Raw genomic sequence first — 14,922 nt, 5'->3', positions numbered from 1 at the left:
CTGCTCTGAAGAAAATGCTTTAATTCATTCCAAGCCAAGTGACAAAGAACTCTAAGCACTGAGGTTTATCAATAGGTATTTTTCTAAAAACCTCTAAATAGGAAACATCACGACTGGATTTTACTTGAGCAAGTTAAGAGTAGGTCCAGAAATCACTGTGAGAAAGAGAATCTGTATGTGCCCTTTATCCCATACCTTTACTCATAGTACTTTGTAGAATATGTAGTCGTCTTACATTTATGGGGCTTCATAATGTAGAACCTGATATTTTTGCCTCTTTGTTTGTGGGTAAAAAACAATTATGATAATGAGAAGAGAGACAGAAATGCATTAAAAAATGTAGATAACCTATAAAGCAGTTTATCACAGGTAAACAAAGTCTTTAAAAAGCAGTCTCAATTACTTGAACTGTTGGCTTGAATTAGATTACTTGAATCAGATGGCTGCTATCTGAGATAAATGTAAATATTTTGCATCCGGGCCAAAAGCCAAATGCAACATAGAAACTGTTCATAGGAGAAAGCAGAGCAAAACAAAACAAGAGAAGAGAAATAGTATAAAGGGCTTTGATACTGCTTTAAATTTCTTGCTGGTATCTAAAGAGTGTGTTTATAAGAGAATTAGTGTAGAGTGTGCTGAAGAATATTTATTGAAATAGTTGTAGAAGGCAAGTTAGAACGATGATACAGGCAAGTTAGAACAATGATGTTTTGTGGCAGATGGAATTTGTATAATAACTCTTGTAATCTGTGTTGTCCTGTCATCTCCAGAGAAGTTTAATAAAACTGGCCATAAAGAAAAGTGAGCTTGATCATATTTAAAAAGATATCTCCTGGAGGTCTTTGTGAAGCAATATGTTAGTAATATGTGAAAAACAGTGCCTCTGAGATAATAGGTATGAGTGTAAGAACAGTTCATGAAACAAATTTTTCATTGTCACAGTCTAAGATACAGCAGGCTGATGAATAAAAGAATATTAATTATTCATAAAAAATGTCATATACCCTGACTTTATAGGTCATATTATTAATAGAATCCAAATTCTAAAGGATTCTCTATCTCTCCAGTATTGTCATTTTGATAGTTTAGCAAAGAGCATGGTTGCTCTTGGTAAAAATACATATTCTGAAGTTAGGTTGTTGGAACTTGTATTGGTAAATTGTAGCATGTTAAAACTTTTTTCTAATTATAAAAGCAACATATATTCAACATAAAAATTTTGGAACATATAAAGAAGTATAATAAACACCACCTGAAATCCAAATACCTGGAAATAACTACTGCTGTTATTTTTGTAGATACACTTCTGTGTCATGCTTTTTCTAATATCATAGATATTTTTGTCATTAAAATTTCTTTATAAATATCATTTATTATAAAACTCTTCTCATAAGGTTATACCATAATTTATATCCGTTCCCCCAGTAGTTTCAGATTTTACACTCTTAGATAACAGTGGGAAGATGATCTTTATATGTAATTTTTTGTCTGCATTTCTGCCCTTTCCTTAGGGTAAATTCCTAGAATTGGAATGACTGGATTAGTATACCATTTGAGACAGAGCCAGGACTAGGGTGAGGTGAGAATGGCAGTTGCTTGGGGCACAGAATTTAAGAGGGTGCTAAAAAATTAAATGATGGAGATAACATTTTAATGCAATATATTTAAAAATCAAAAGTAATGCAAAAAAAACCCATCCATAATGAACCACATGTAAATACTAGCTATAAGACAGATTTCTAAGTCAGAAATATATTTACTTTAGACCTTTCTGGTATATGTTTTTTTAATCCTTTGTTGTTGTTCAGGTATAAAACGGATTTAAAAATAAACCCATTCCAAACTCATTCTTGTTACTGGTAGGAGGAGTGTTTTTCATCTTGTAGGTACCTACATATGAGGATAAGTTAATTTATCAGAAGTGTAGAATGGGGTGAGCCAGCTTTCTCTGTAAGGACCAGATATTTTTGGCTTGGTAGGCCATAAAGTCCCTGTTGCAACTACTTAGCTCTACCATTGTAGTATAAAAGCAGCCATAGACAGAATATAAATAAATGAATGTTATTTATAGAAATATGAAATTTAAATTTCCTATAATTTTTACATGTCACAAATTTCTGCTCTTTAAAAAAATTTTTTTTACCATTTAAAAAATATAAAATCAGTTCTTAGCTCTCAGGCTATGCAAAACAAGTGGCAGGCTGGATTTGACCACGAGCCATAATTTGCTGCCCCTGATGTAGAATATTTGCTTTGCTGTATAATTTTAATTTTTTTCACTAAATTTAACTTTATAAAATAATTTTCTGATTTTATCATAGCATATCCCTTTAATGTGAATAACAGGATGATTGGGGGGTTGGGAGTGTTTTTTTTTTTTTTTTTGGTTTGATTTTTTACCTGAAGCTGAAAGTCTGTTTTTTGTTTTTAAAAATTCTTCTGAAAAAGATACTTTGAAAAAAAGGCTCCCTCTTTTTTTTTCTTACATATTTTAAGAACTTAAAGAAAATACATTTAAGACAAAAGAGTATTCTTAGTAAGACACTTCAGAAATTCTTGCTCTACTGAACTTTCTGTTGTTCACAGGTGGAGACATACTACGCCTTGACACACTTTTAGAATGGTGGCGAGAAAAGAATGGTTCCTTCTGTTCCCGACTTATTATCATATTAGACAGTGAGAATTCAACCCCCTGGGTGAAAGAAGTGAGAAAAATCAATGACCAGTATATTGCAGTACAAGGAGCAGAGATGACAAAAACAATAGATATTGAAGAAGCTGACCCACCACAGCTGGGTGACTTTACAAAAGACTGGGTAGAATATAACTGCAACTCCACTAATAACATCTGCTGGACTGAAAAGGGACGCACAGTGAAAGCAGTGTATGGCGTGTCAAAACGGTGGAGTGACTACACTCTGCATTTGCCAACAGGAAGCGATGTGGCCAAGCACTGGATGTTGTACTTTCCTCGCATTACATATCCACTAGTGCATTTGGCAAATTGGTTGTGTGGTCTGAACCTTTTTTGGATCTGCAAAACTTGTTTTAGGTGCTTGAAAAGATTAAAAATGAGTTGGTTTCTACCTACTGTGCTGGACACAGGACAAGGCTTCAAACTTGTGAAATCTTAATTTGGACCCCAAAGTGGAATATTATTGAGAGTTCATTTTACCAGTTATCACTAACTTGCCATTTTTTGCATATTGTATTTTTATTTGTAAAAAATATCTTGCTACTTCTGTAGCTGTTCTCATTTTGTCTTTTCTCCAGTAATTATGGTATATGTAAGGTGTTGGGAATAAGCATTATTTTATACTAAAAATATGTAGGGAGTCACAAATGTTGACTTTGTAAATGTATAAGAGATGTTAACAATAATAACAATGCACTTTGAGGAATGTTTGCATATGCCTCTGATTAGAAAGAAGACACTCATCTCTGCTCTGCAGTGGCCAATGAAGAATTACTAATGCCTTATTTTCTAGGCATAGATTAAAGAATGTAAACCAGACAATTTGATTACTATTGTACGAAAACTACCAATTTGCTTACAGAAGATTATTTTTTGTGAACAGTAGGTTTGAGTCCAAGGCCATTTGAAGAATTACAAGCTCTCTCTTAGAAAAGGGAAAAGGAAGAAGTCTGCTTAAAAATGAATGCAAAATTTGCTTGTAGTCCATCACGTTTAGTTACTTGGCTATGACCTGTTATCGGTATCACAGAGAAGCCCAAATCACTGTTTAGGTCAAGACATTCTTCATAGAGGTAACTGTAAGAAGCTAGAGCCTACAGCTTGCTCCTTCATGCATTGTTGGGGGCCTCTGAAAGCACTGGCAGTTTTAAGAGTCTTTCTCAGGGTAACAATGTTTTCTTAATGAACAATGTTTTCAGCTACAAATTCCTTCCAAATAGTCTTCCCTTTCAAAAAGTAATCTAAGAAATTTAGCCATTTGTCATTGATTTAGGCTATTTTCAGTACTGAGAAATGATTTTGAGCTCTAAAGAGTTAATGCTCTGTCATGAAAACTATTTTTCAGATCCCCGTTAGTGGTAACATTTTTTTCTACTGAAGGTCAAAGGATTGGAAACAGGTCATTTTTTCTTCTTGTATACATGTAATGTGTTATGTAAAAAAGTATTCATATTGGCAATTTTACTTAAGCATAATGGTGTGGTTGTAATTTTTAAAACTTAATTCAGTGTTTTCTCGGATTAAAGCAGGCATGGATCAGGGTATCTCCTAAGAGGTAATTTGCCTCCTATTCCCTTCCAATAATCCTTACATTCTAAGTTTTCATCTCTGAGAAATAACAAGAAGGGAATAGAATTAAATTGGGGGATAATTTAATCTTTGTTGTTTAAATGGTGTGACGTCCCACCATTAAAGCCATTTTTTCCAGCCTCAGAGAGAGGAAATAATGCCTCTACCATCTTCTACCTGGTGACTTGAAGTTTTAGTTAGGAAGAAGTCACTTAGCGTCAGGGAACTTGTATACCACTATCTATCTATGCAGCGTTGTTATAGAGTCTGATTATTTCTGTGTTTTGAGTATGATTTTCCTAATGCTCTGAATAAAATTTTGTCAAAAATTAATTTTTCACATAATGTGCAAATAACAGTTATTGAATATTTTAGTGTATTAAGAGAGATAGTCATAAAAAATGTCCAAGTATTAGAGTTCATGGTTAGTAGCAGGTTGATTTAAAATTTTCCAATATTTGGTTACAGATTTATTTATATAAACATCATCCAAATGAAATAGTATAGTGTTTCATTACTATTCAGAAATAGTGTAGCAGACAAGCCAAGTGTTAAAATTATGAGCTTACAGCTACAAAACACAGTTTAATTAACGTTAAGTAAAATCATCTTTTAAATTCTGAGCCAGTATTAAGCCAATTAACTTTAACTAAAGCGTATCTCTTTACTCTGAGAAAGCCAAATATAAAAGTATATCCTGCATTCTTTATAAAGTGATACTAAGATTTTACTAAAAATCACATTCAAAAGGTAGCAGACATTTTTACAGCCACAAAGCTAATATTTTGATAAATATTTTCTATAAAGTACAACCGAAAAAGGTCTGGGCTAAAAATGTGACTTGAGCCTATTTATTAAATTTGATGAATTCTCCTACCCAAACAAATAAGACACTATAAATGACTCTTAGGAGATGGCATCCTAAATTAAAGATGCCTATTTAAAAACATTCAAGTATGTTAAATGATAGTATGGAGAAAGAATATTACAAGAAGGGTAAATTGATTGGTTATTTTTACCTAAAGATTAAAAAACAGACCTGACAATGAGACTAATTTTCTTATGGCTTCCATTTTATATATCATATGTTTAGGAAGGAGTTACTTGAAGTGGTAGAATTTATGTTAGGGCAAAATTTTACCATTCTACTAAAAAAAAATAGATAACATGGAGATGTTTTTCAACATAATGTTGACTTAATTTGTTTCCTTATATGATACCTTGCTAAAACCATAAAAGACTTCCCTCTAAAAACATCTTTTTTAAAAGTATACTGTTATGTGATAAATTAAGGAGTCAAGTTCTTTTTCTCATAATTTTTCAGTTATGCTATTATTTCATTCAAAATTTTAATTTGCTCTGACTAAACTCTTCCGGGATATTTGGATTTATCTTTGCATAGCTTTCTATCTCTTCTTAATAAATATGAAATTCTGTAGACCTTTTTCAGAAAACCATTTTTATGAACAGTGTTTTCATAAGTTACATACTTTTTAAAAGTTACATTGCTAATTCAAATGCATTTATATTTAATGCATTAGTGGGTAGAATTTTTTTGGAGTAAAATCTTCACTAAAGTCTATTTGTAACTGTACGTTTTGTTTGTAAATTTTGGCTTGAATATATTTGCTGTTTTGGGTACTGCATTTTTTATAGGTATTCTTTCACATTTAGAGCATAGTCTCTTTCAAAATAATGTTCTACATTACCTTTCCACAGGTGATGTGATAGTTAATATTATGTATGCCAGAAGAAAAATGGCTTAATTTTAAGCATGTGATTAAGTATATTTGATAGTAAGGGCTCAAAGGAGTTAGATCTGTCAGTACTTTTGAACATCTCCTCTGTTGGGAAGTTACTAGACTGTCATCTCTTTTCAGGCAGAGGCTTGCACATCTTGGTATTTCGGGTACACAATTACCCAGAAGAGTGCCTTGCCTATAATTCCTATTATTTAAAAAATATTTTTGACTGAGTGAATGAATTTAGACTCCTAATGAGAAATTGGAATAACTTGATTGTAAATTATTACATTTTCTTGACAGTTTTACCTTAAGTGGATATTATTTCAAGATCCTCATTAAATTAATAATTACCAAAGACAGTTACAGAATCAGTGAAATGAAAACTAATATCACATTTGTAGTTAAAGAGCCATAGGATCAAGATTAGGGAAGGAAAAACTTTAAGATAAGTTTGAATGAAAACATAGCTGCTATCAATCACCAAAAAGTGGCTTTTTGTGGGTTGAGTCCCTTTTCATCATGTCTCCAATATGATTAAGGTTGAATCTTTCATTGATTTCCCTTTAGAAACATATAGACAGGTTGGAGATTTATCACAAATGGAAATTATTGAAAGAAAGTAAGTCTGACAGATGAACAAAGAAAGAATTTGGCTGTGCCTGTCACTGACAACTAGACTGTAAAATCAGAAAAAAATGGGCCTGCGAACATAAGCAGGTTCAGGACAAGCTAGGGAAACTAAAATTTTATCAGCTTTGGAGTATCCTCATTAGTTGCAACACATAGGTGTACAGTATGATACAATGAAATTTAAGCAACAATTGTTCTGAGCAACTATTTTGTTGATAAAGTAATTTACATTTATGTTTTTTAGGAAATATTACTTAGACCAAAGATGATTCAAAATTGAAATCTGTAGGCTAATCACTAAGCTTTCTTTAATATTAATATGTAAAAACCCTTTTGATTGATTTAAAACTCAAATTGGCCAATCATCTTGTGTGATGACCTCACAGTATTTTTTTTTAAGTATGAACTTAAAATAAGAGTAAGTAGACAAGTTTAGTAAACTTCTGTTGTTACTGTTTGGTCTGGACCTAAAAATCTCGATCTGTCTTAAATCAGTGTGGCAGGGTCAGTGAGGAACATGGCATATCTCCCTAGACCAGCAATATTTACTCCATGTGAAGTAAAAATATTTTTATATTAAAACATACTAATGTACTGAGCAATATTTGCATTAATTTTTAGTGTAAATCACACGACTTCAAAGCAATTTTAACATTGCACTAAGTCCTTTGTTCTCCTTACCGCAGAACACTGAAGATTCTTTGGACACAATTTTGGACGTTAATGATACTCTATATTAAAAAGAAAAAAAAAATCCTTTGTCTTATGTCTTGGAAACATGAATAGCATGATGAATTTTCGCTAAAAATATAATTTTGTTTGAATATAGATGGAATTTCAGGTGGATACTGTTTTAATGCACTTTTATAATAGATATTTCTAGGTTCTTTGGAGTCCTTATACATATTGATTTCTTGTTCTACACAACTAGGTATTGGTAAGGAAAGTGGGGTGAGGATTTTGATTTGTAGTCTACATCCCCGTGCATTCATACCCATTTTCACCTATTTCTCTGCTACCTAATTAGAAGGGATACTGCTCTTTCCAAAACCTAAACTTTGGATTCCTTTCCTCCTTTCTACATAAAACTAATCCATCAATAACAATAAAAACGACAATGGCTATCATCTGCTGAATGTTTATTATGTTCTAGGCACTGTGCTAACCACTTCTCTATACATGATTTCATTAAACCCTCACAACCACCTTTTGTGATGGATGTACTTTTATTTTATGAATGAGGAAACTGAGGCAATGAACTTAAGTAACTTTCCCCACATGACACATCTATGGCTAAGAAGTTGGGTCTCAAACTCAGCTCTAAGCCAGATTTTATGTTGTGGGGACTCCCACATACCAAGAAAAGGAAGGTTTTACTCGGGTATATATACCTACATGCCCTTTAAAGAACTGTTTGCGTATTTTGTCAAGGGGGTAGACACCTGGCTATAAGCACGTAAGCATAGGGAAGAGGGGCAATTGGTCAATATAAAGATCTTCAATTATTAATTGTACTAATATCAGCCCCACTTCTCAGCTACTTCCTTAATTTTCTAGCAGTCTCTGGTGCTAGAGCCGTTCTGGGGTTGTACTGGACTGCTCAGACACACCTCCCCAGAAGCATATTCTGGGAGGCTGCTAGGCTACTGCTTGCTTTTCTCTGCCACCCAGTTCATACTCTTTTATCCATTTTGTCTTTGGATGTGTGCTGAAATCTCTGGTCTGATAATAGATCCCCCCCATTCCCTACGTCTTGATGGTATAGTCACCTGTTTATTCCTTTACTATTAATATAATGGGAACTGGAGGAGAAGATATGGAGGCATGTGTTCACTATCTTGAACTCAAAGCCAAAGTAAATTTCATTAAAAAAAGAAATGGTGAAATTGACTTTTACTTCTGGTTAGGATATAAAATACAAAAGAACTTTGATCCAGTGGAAACATTAGAAAAATTCCAGGTTAAAATAAACATACTCTATTGGAGCTGCTGCAGAGTAGTACATACAAGCAAATCTAGGTGAAATAAATCCCAGAGAGCAATAAATTCTTCATAAATAAGCAGAGACTGCAGCAGCTTCTATACCTGGGACAAATGCCTGTCTTGAGTGCTAGTGTGTTAGAATCGGAGCTGCCATGGACTGGGAGATTTTGCAGGAAAGAGGAAACCAGGCAAACTTGTGACAGCATTATGGGCTGGTGAGATGGGTCTGCAAGGGCAGTAAGCACTTGACCCAACAATTCTGCCCACTTTCCCTGGAATTTTGCCAAGAAAGTGGCAGTGGAGGAGGGCCTCATAAGCAAAGAGAATTCATGCAGCTTTGCACATCACACTTAATTGCCAGGGTTGGAATCAAATATGAATCTGAACTATGTAAAACAGATTTATTCCAGTTCAAACACTAAAAAGATCAAATCAGTATCTTGGCAGATGAGGCATGGGAAGTTACGGACTGGGCTAACTGAAGGTGAACTCAATCTGATTAAAGCTTCTGCCCAGCTCTGGCTCAATTAAACCTGTGGGAGATTCAGAAGGGTAAGTCCCTCACCTAAACCACCTAGAATGAAAGGCATGCCGTCTCTGAACAGACACAAATTACACTTTTCACTGTTCTTATATGCATAATACAGAATACATTTTTTAAAATTATAAGACATGAAGGGGGAGGAATTGGACCCATTATCAAGAGTAAGCAGTCAAAAGATAGACTTGTAGATTACTAGCACACAAGAATTTTGAAACCAAATGCATATTCTAGGATTAATAAATATGTCAGAAAACTTTTAAATCACTGGATGGTACTTGGGGGTGAGGGTCAGTCCCTAGCATAGGGTGTCAGAGTGTATGGCAGGAACCACAAAGTGGAGCTATCTGGCATGGACTAAGGAGGGCATCCACACCAGGGACAGGGGAAACATGATAACTGGAGATTGGTTACATAAGCACGAATTTATCAAACATGAAAATATATTTAAGATGATGGGAACAGATTCTTCTGTTGAAGGGAATTGCAAACATAGAAATAGAGCTAGAATAGTCACTAAGGTGTTGGATTCGAAGAGGCAGTATTAGATATAGAAATTAATAAGATGTAAATATATGTAAGGATATGTGTTTATGTTTTTATACATGTAATCCCTAGCTTTGTTTACTAAGAAGGTCTGAGATTACCAGTGCCCCCATAGCAATGAACACACCTAGATCCCAGATCAAGGCTTCTGAATATTATTCTCCACTGAAAGGATCCAGGGCTCTTTGGAGAAATAACTGATTACTTCTGATGAGCCTGGAGTATGTTAGTTCCAGAGAGCTGGGACGATTTGAGCGTTAGGAAAGTAAGTGCCCTTACTAAGTGCCCATACACACATATATGTATATCTATATGTGTATATGTATACATATATACATATGCATACATACTTCATGACCTTGATGAACAGGACAATAACGTTAAAACAAAGAGGCAGAGGAGGAACCAAGATGGCGGAGTAGAAGGATGTGCTCTCACTCCCTCTTGCGAGAACACCAGAATCACAACTAGCTGCTGGACAATCATCGACAGGAAGACACTGGAACTCACCAAAAAAGATACCCCACATCCAAAGACAAAGGAGAAGCCACAATGAGATGGTAGGAGGGGTGCAATCACAGTAAAATCAAATCACATAACTGGTGGGTGGGTGGGTGACTCACAGACTGGCGAACACTTATACCACAGAATTCCACCCACTGGAGTGAAGGTTCTGAGCCCCACGTCGGGCTTCCCAACCTGGGGGTCCGGCAACGGGAGGAGAAATTCCTAGAGAATCAGACTTTGAAGCCTACTGGGAATTGATTGCAGGACTTCGACAGGACTGGGGGAAACAGAGACTCCACTCTTGGAGGGCACACACAAAGTAGTGTGCGCATCGGGACCCAGGGGAAGGAGCAGTGACCCCAGGGGAGACTGAACCAGACCTACCTGCTAGTGTTGGAGGGTCTCCTGCAGAGGTGGGGGGTGGCTGTGGCTCACCATGGGGACAAGGACACTGGCAGCAGAAGTTCTGGGAAGTACTCCTTGGCATGAGCCCTCCCAGAGTCTGTCATTAGCCCCACCAAACAGCCCAGGTAGGCTCCAGTGTTGGGTTGCCTCAGGCCAAACAACCAACAGGGAGGGAACCCAGCCCCACCCATCAAATTGGCAAAAATTAAAGACAAAGAAAAATTATTGAAAGCAGCAAGGGAAAAACGACAAATAACATACAAGGGAACTCCCATAAGGTTAACAGCTGATTTCTCAGCAGAAACTCGACAAGCCAGAAGGGAGTGGCATGATATACTTAAAGTGATGAAAGGGAAGAACCTACAACTAAGATTACTCTACCCTGCAAGGATCTCATTCACATTTGATGGAGAAATCAAAAACTTTACAGACAAGCAAAAGCTAAGAGAATTCAGCACCACCAAACCAGCTCTACAACAAATGCTAAAGGAACTTCTCTAAGTGGGAAACACAAGAGAAGAAAAGGACCTACAAAAACAAACCCAAAACAATTAAGAAAATGGTCATAGGAACATACATATCGATAATTACCTTAAACGTGAATGGATTAAATGCTCCAACCAAACGACACAGGCTTGCTGAATGGATACAAAAACAAGACCCATATATATGCTGACTACAAGAAACCCACTTCAGACCTAGGGACACATACAGACTGAAAGTGAGGGGATGGAAAAAGATATTCCATGCAAATGGAAATCAAAAGAAAGCTGGAGTAGCAATACTCATATCAGATAAAATAGACTTTAAAATAAAGAATGTTACAAGAGACAAGGAAGGACACTACATAATGATCAAGGGATCAATCCAAGAAGAAGATATAACAATTATAAATATATATGCACCCAACATAGGAGCACCTCAATACATAAGGCAACTGCTAACAGCTATAAAAGAGGAAATCAACAGTAACACAATAATAGTGGGGGACTTTAACACCTCAATTACACCAATGGACAGATCATCCAAAATGAAAATAAATAAGGAAACAGAAGCTTTAAATGACACAATAGACCAGATAGATTTAATTGATATTTATAGGACATTCCATCCAAAAACAGCAGATTACACTTTCTTCTCAAGTGCACACAGAACATTCTCCAGGATAGATCACATCTTGGGTCACAAATCAAGCCTCAGTAAAGTTAAGAAAATTGAAATCATATCAAGCATCCTTTCTGACCACAAAGCTATGAGATTAGAAATGAATTACAGGGAAAAAAACGTAAAAAACACAAACGCATGGAGGCTAAACACTACGTTACTAAATAACCAAGAGATCACTGAAGAAATCAAAGAGGAAATCAAAAAATACCTAGAGACAAATGACAATGACAACACGATGATCCAAAACCTATGGGATGCAGCAAAAGCAGTTCTAAGAGGGAAGTATATAGCTATACAAGCCTACCTCAAGAAACAAGAAAATCTCAAGTAAACAATCTAACCTTACACCTAAAGGAACTAGAGAAAGAAGGACAAACAAAACCCAAAGTTAGCAGAAGGAAAGAAATCATAAAGATCAGAGGAGAAACAAATGAAATAGAAACAAAGAAAACAGTAGCAAAGATCAATAAAACTCAAAACTGGTTCTTTGAGAAGGTAAACAAAATTGATAAACCATTAGCCAGACTCATCAAGAAAAAGAGGGAGAGGACTCAAATCAATAAAATTAGTTAGAGTCTGTCATACAGAGTGAAGTAAGTCAGAAAGAGAAAAACAAATACAGTATGCTAACATATATATATGGAATCTAAGGGGGAAAAAAAAAAAGGTCATGAAGAACCTAGTGGCAAGACAGTAATAAAGACACAGACCTACTAGAGAATGGACTTGAGGATATGGGGAGGGGGAAGGGTAAGCTGTGACAAAGTGAGAGAGTGGCATGGACATATATACACTACCAAACGTAAAATAGATAGTTAGTGGGAAGCAACCGCATAGCACAGGGAGATCAGCTCGGAGATTTGTGACCACCTAGAGGGGTGGGATAGGGAGGGTGGGAGGGAGGGAGATGCAAGAGGGAAGAGATATGGGAACATATGTATATGTATAACTGATTCACTTTGTTATAAAGCAGAAACTAACACACCATTGTAAAGCAATTATACTCCAATAAAGATGTTTTAAAAAAATAAAAATAAAACAAAATGAGAAATGAAAAAGGAGAAGTTACAACAGACACCGCAGAAATACAATGCATCCTAAGAGACTACTGCAAGCAACTCTATGCCAATAAAATGGACAACCTGGAAGAAATGGACAAATTCTTAGAAAGGTATAACCTTCCAAGACTGAACCAGGAAGAAACAGATAATATGAACAGACCAATCACAAGTAATGAAATTGAAACAGTGATTAAAAATCTTCCAACAAACAAAAGTCCAGGATGAGATGGCTTCACAGGTGAATTCTATCAAACATTTAGAGAAGAGTTAACACCCATCCTTCTCAAACTCTTCCAAAAAATTGCAGAGGAAGGAATACTCCCAAACTCATTCTATGAGGCCACCATCACCCTGATACTAAAATCAGACAAAGATACTACAAAAAAAGAAAATTACAGACCAATATCACTGATGAATATAGATGCAAAAATCCTCAACACAAAACTAGCAAACAGAATCCAACAACACATTAAAAGGATCATACACCACGGTCAAGTGGGATTTATCCCAGGGATGCAAGGATTCTTCAATATACGCAAATCAATCAATGTGATACACCATATTGACAAATTGAAGAATAAAAATCATATGATCATCTCAATAGATGCAGAAAAAGCTTTTGAAAATTCAACACCCATTTATGATAAAAACTCTCCAGAAAGTGGGCATAGAGGGAACCTACCTCAACATAATAAAGGCCATATACGACAAACCCACAGCAAACATCATTCTCAATGGTGAAAAACTGAAAGCATTTCCTCTAAGATTAGGAACGAGACAAGGATGTCCACTCTCACCACTATTATTCAACATAGTTTTGGAAGTCCTAGCCACAGCAATCAGAGAAGAAAAAGAAATAAAAGGAATTCAAATTGGAAAAGAAGAAGTAAAACTGTCACTGTTTGCAGATGACATGATTCTATACATAGAGAATCCTAAAGATGCCACCAGAAAACTACTAGAGCTAATCAATGAATTTGGTAAAGTAGCAGGATACAAAATTAATGCACAGAAATCTCTTTCATTCCTATACACTAATGATGAAAAATCTGAAAGAGAAATTATGGAAACACTCCCATTTACCATTGCAACAAAAAGAATAAAATGCCTAGGAATAAACCTACCTAGGGAGACAAAAGACCTGTATGCAGAAAACTACAAGACACTGATGAAAGAAATTAAAGATGATACCAACAGATGGCGAGATATACCATGTTCTTGGATTGGAAGAATCAATATTGTGAAAATGACTATACTACTGAAAGCAATCTACATATTCAATGCAATCCCTATCAAATTACCAATGGCATTTTTTACGGAACTAGAACAAATCATCTTAAAATTTGTATGCAGACACAAAAGACCCCGAAGAGCCAAAGCAGTCTTGAAGGAAAAAAAGGGAGCTGGAGGAATCAGACTCCCTGACTTCAGACTATACTACAAAGCTACAGTAATCAAGACAATATGGTACTGGCACAAAAACAGAAACACAGATCAATGGAACAAGATAGAAAGCCGAGAGATAAACCCACGCACCTATGGTCAACTAATCTATGACAAAGGAGGCAAAGATATACAATGGAGAAAAGACAGTCTCTTCGATAAGTGGTGCTGGGAAAACTGGACAACTACATGTAAAAGAATGAAATTAGAACACTCCCTAACACCATACACAAAAATAAACTCAAAATGGATTTGAGACCTAAACGTAAGACCAGACACTACAAAACTCTTATAGGAAAACATAGGAAGAACACTCTGACATAAATCACAGCAAGATTGTTTTTGATCCACCTCCTAGAGTAATGGAAATAAAAACACAAATAAACAAATGGGACCTAATGAAACTTCAAAGCTTTTGCACAGCAAAGGAAACCATAAACAAGACGAAAAGACAACCCTCAGAATGGGAGAAAATATTTGCAAATGAATCATCAGACAAAGGATTAATCTCCAAAATATATAAACCGCTCATGCAGCTCAATATTAAATAAACAAACAACCCAATCCAAAAATGGGCAGAAGACCTAAATAGACATTTCTCCAAAGAAGACATACAGATGGCCAAGAAGC

At 35.5% G+C, this 14,922-nt stretch overlaps 1 protein-coding gene across 2 annotated transcripts in view; it reads left to right on the top strand.

Annotated features, from left to right (window-relative positions):
* The window catches only part of TMEM168 (transmembrane protein 168), a 55,701-nt gene extending 51,104 nt beyond the window's left edge, over positions 1-4,597 (top strand). For both annotated transcript variants that reach the window (XM_061197950.1, XM_061197949.1), the window contains exon 5: positions 2,587-4,597. In XM_061197950.1, the coding sequence (XP_061053933.1) occupies positions 2,587-3,134 (548 nt within the window). In that variant the 3' untranslated portion in view covers positions 3,135-4,597. The remainder of the gene's footprint in view (positions 1-2,586) is intronic.
* The last annotated feature ends 10,325 nt before the right edge of the window (positions 4,598-14,922 follow it).

The sequence above is a fragment of the Eubalaena glacialis genome, chromosome 8 (genome assembly GCF_028564815.1).
Source record: "Eubalaena glacialis isolate mEubGla1 chromosome 8, mEubGla1.1.hap2.+ XY, whole genome shotgun sequence".
Lineage (NCBI taxonomy): Eukaryota > Metazoa > Chordata > Mammalia > Artiodactyla > Balaenidae > Eubalaena > Eubalaena glacialis.
This window is presented reverse-complemented; position numbering and strand designations above follow the sequence as displayed.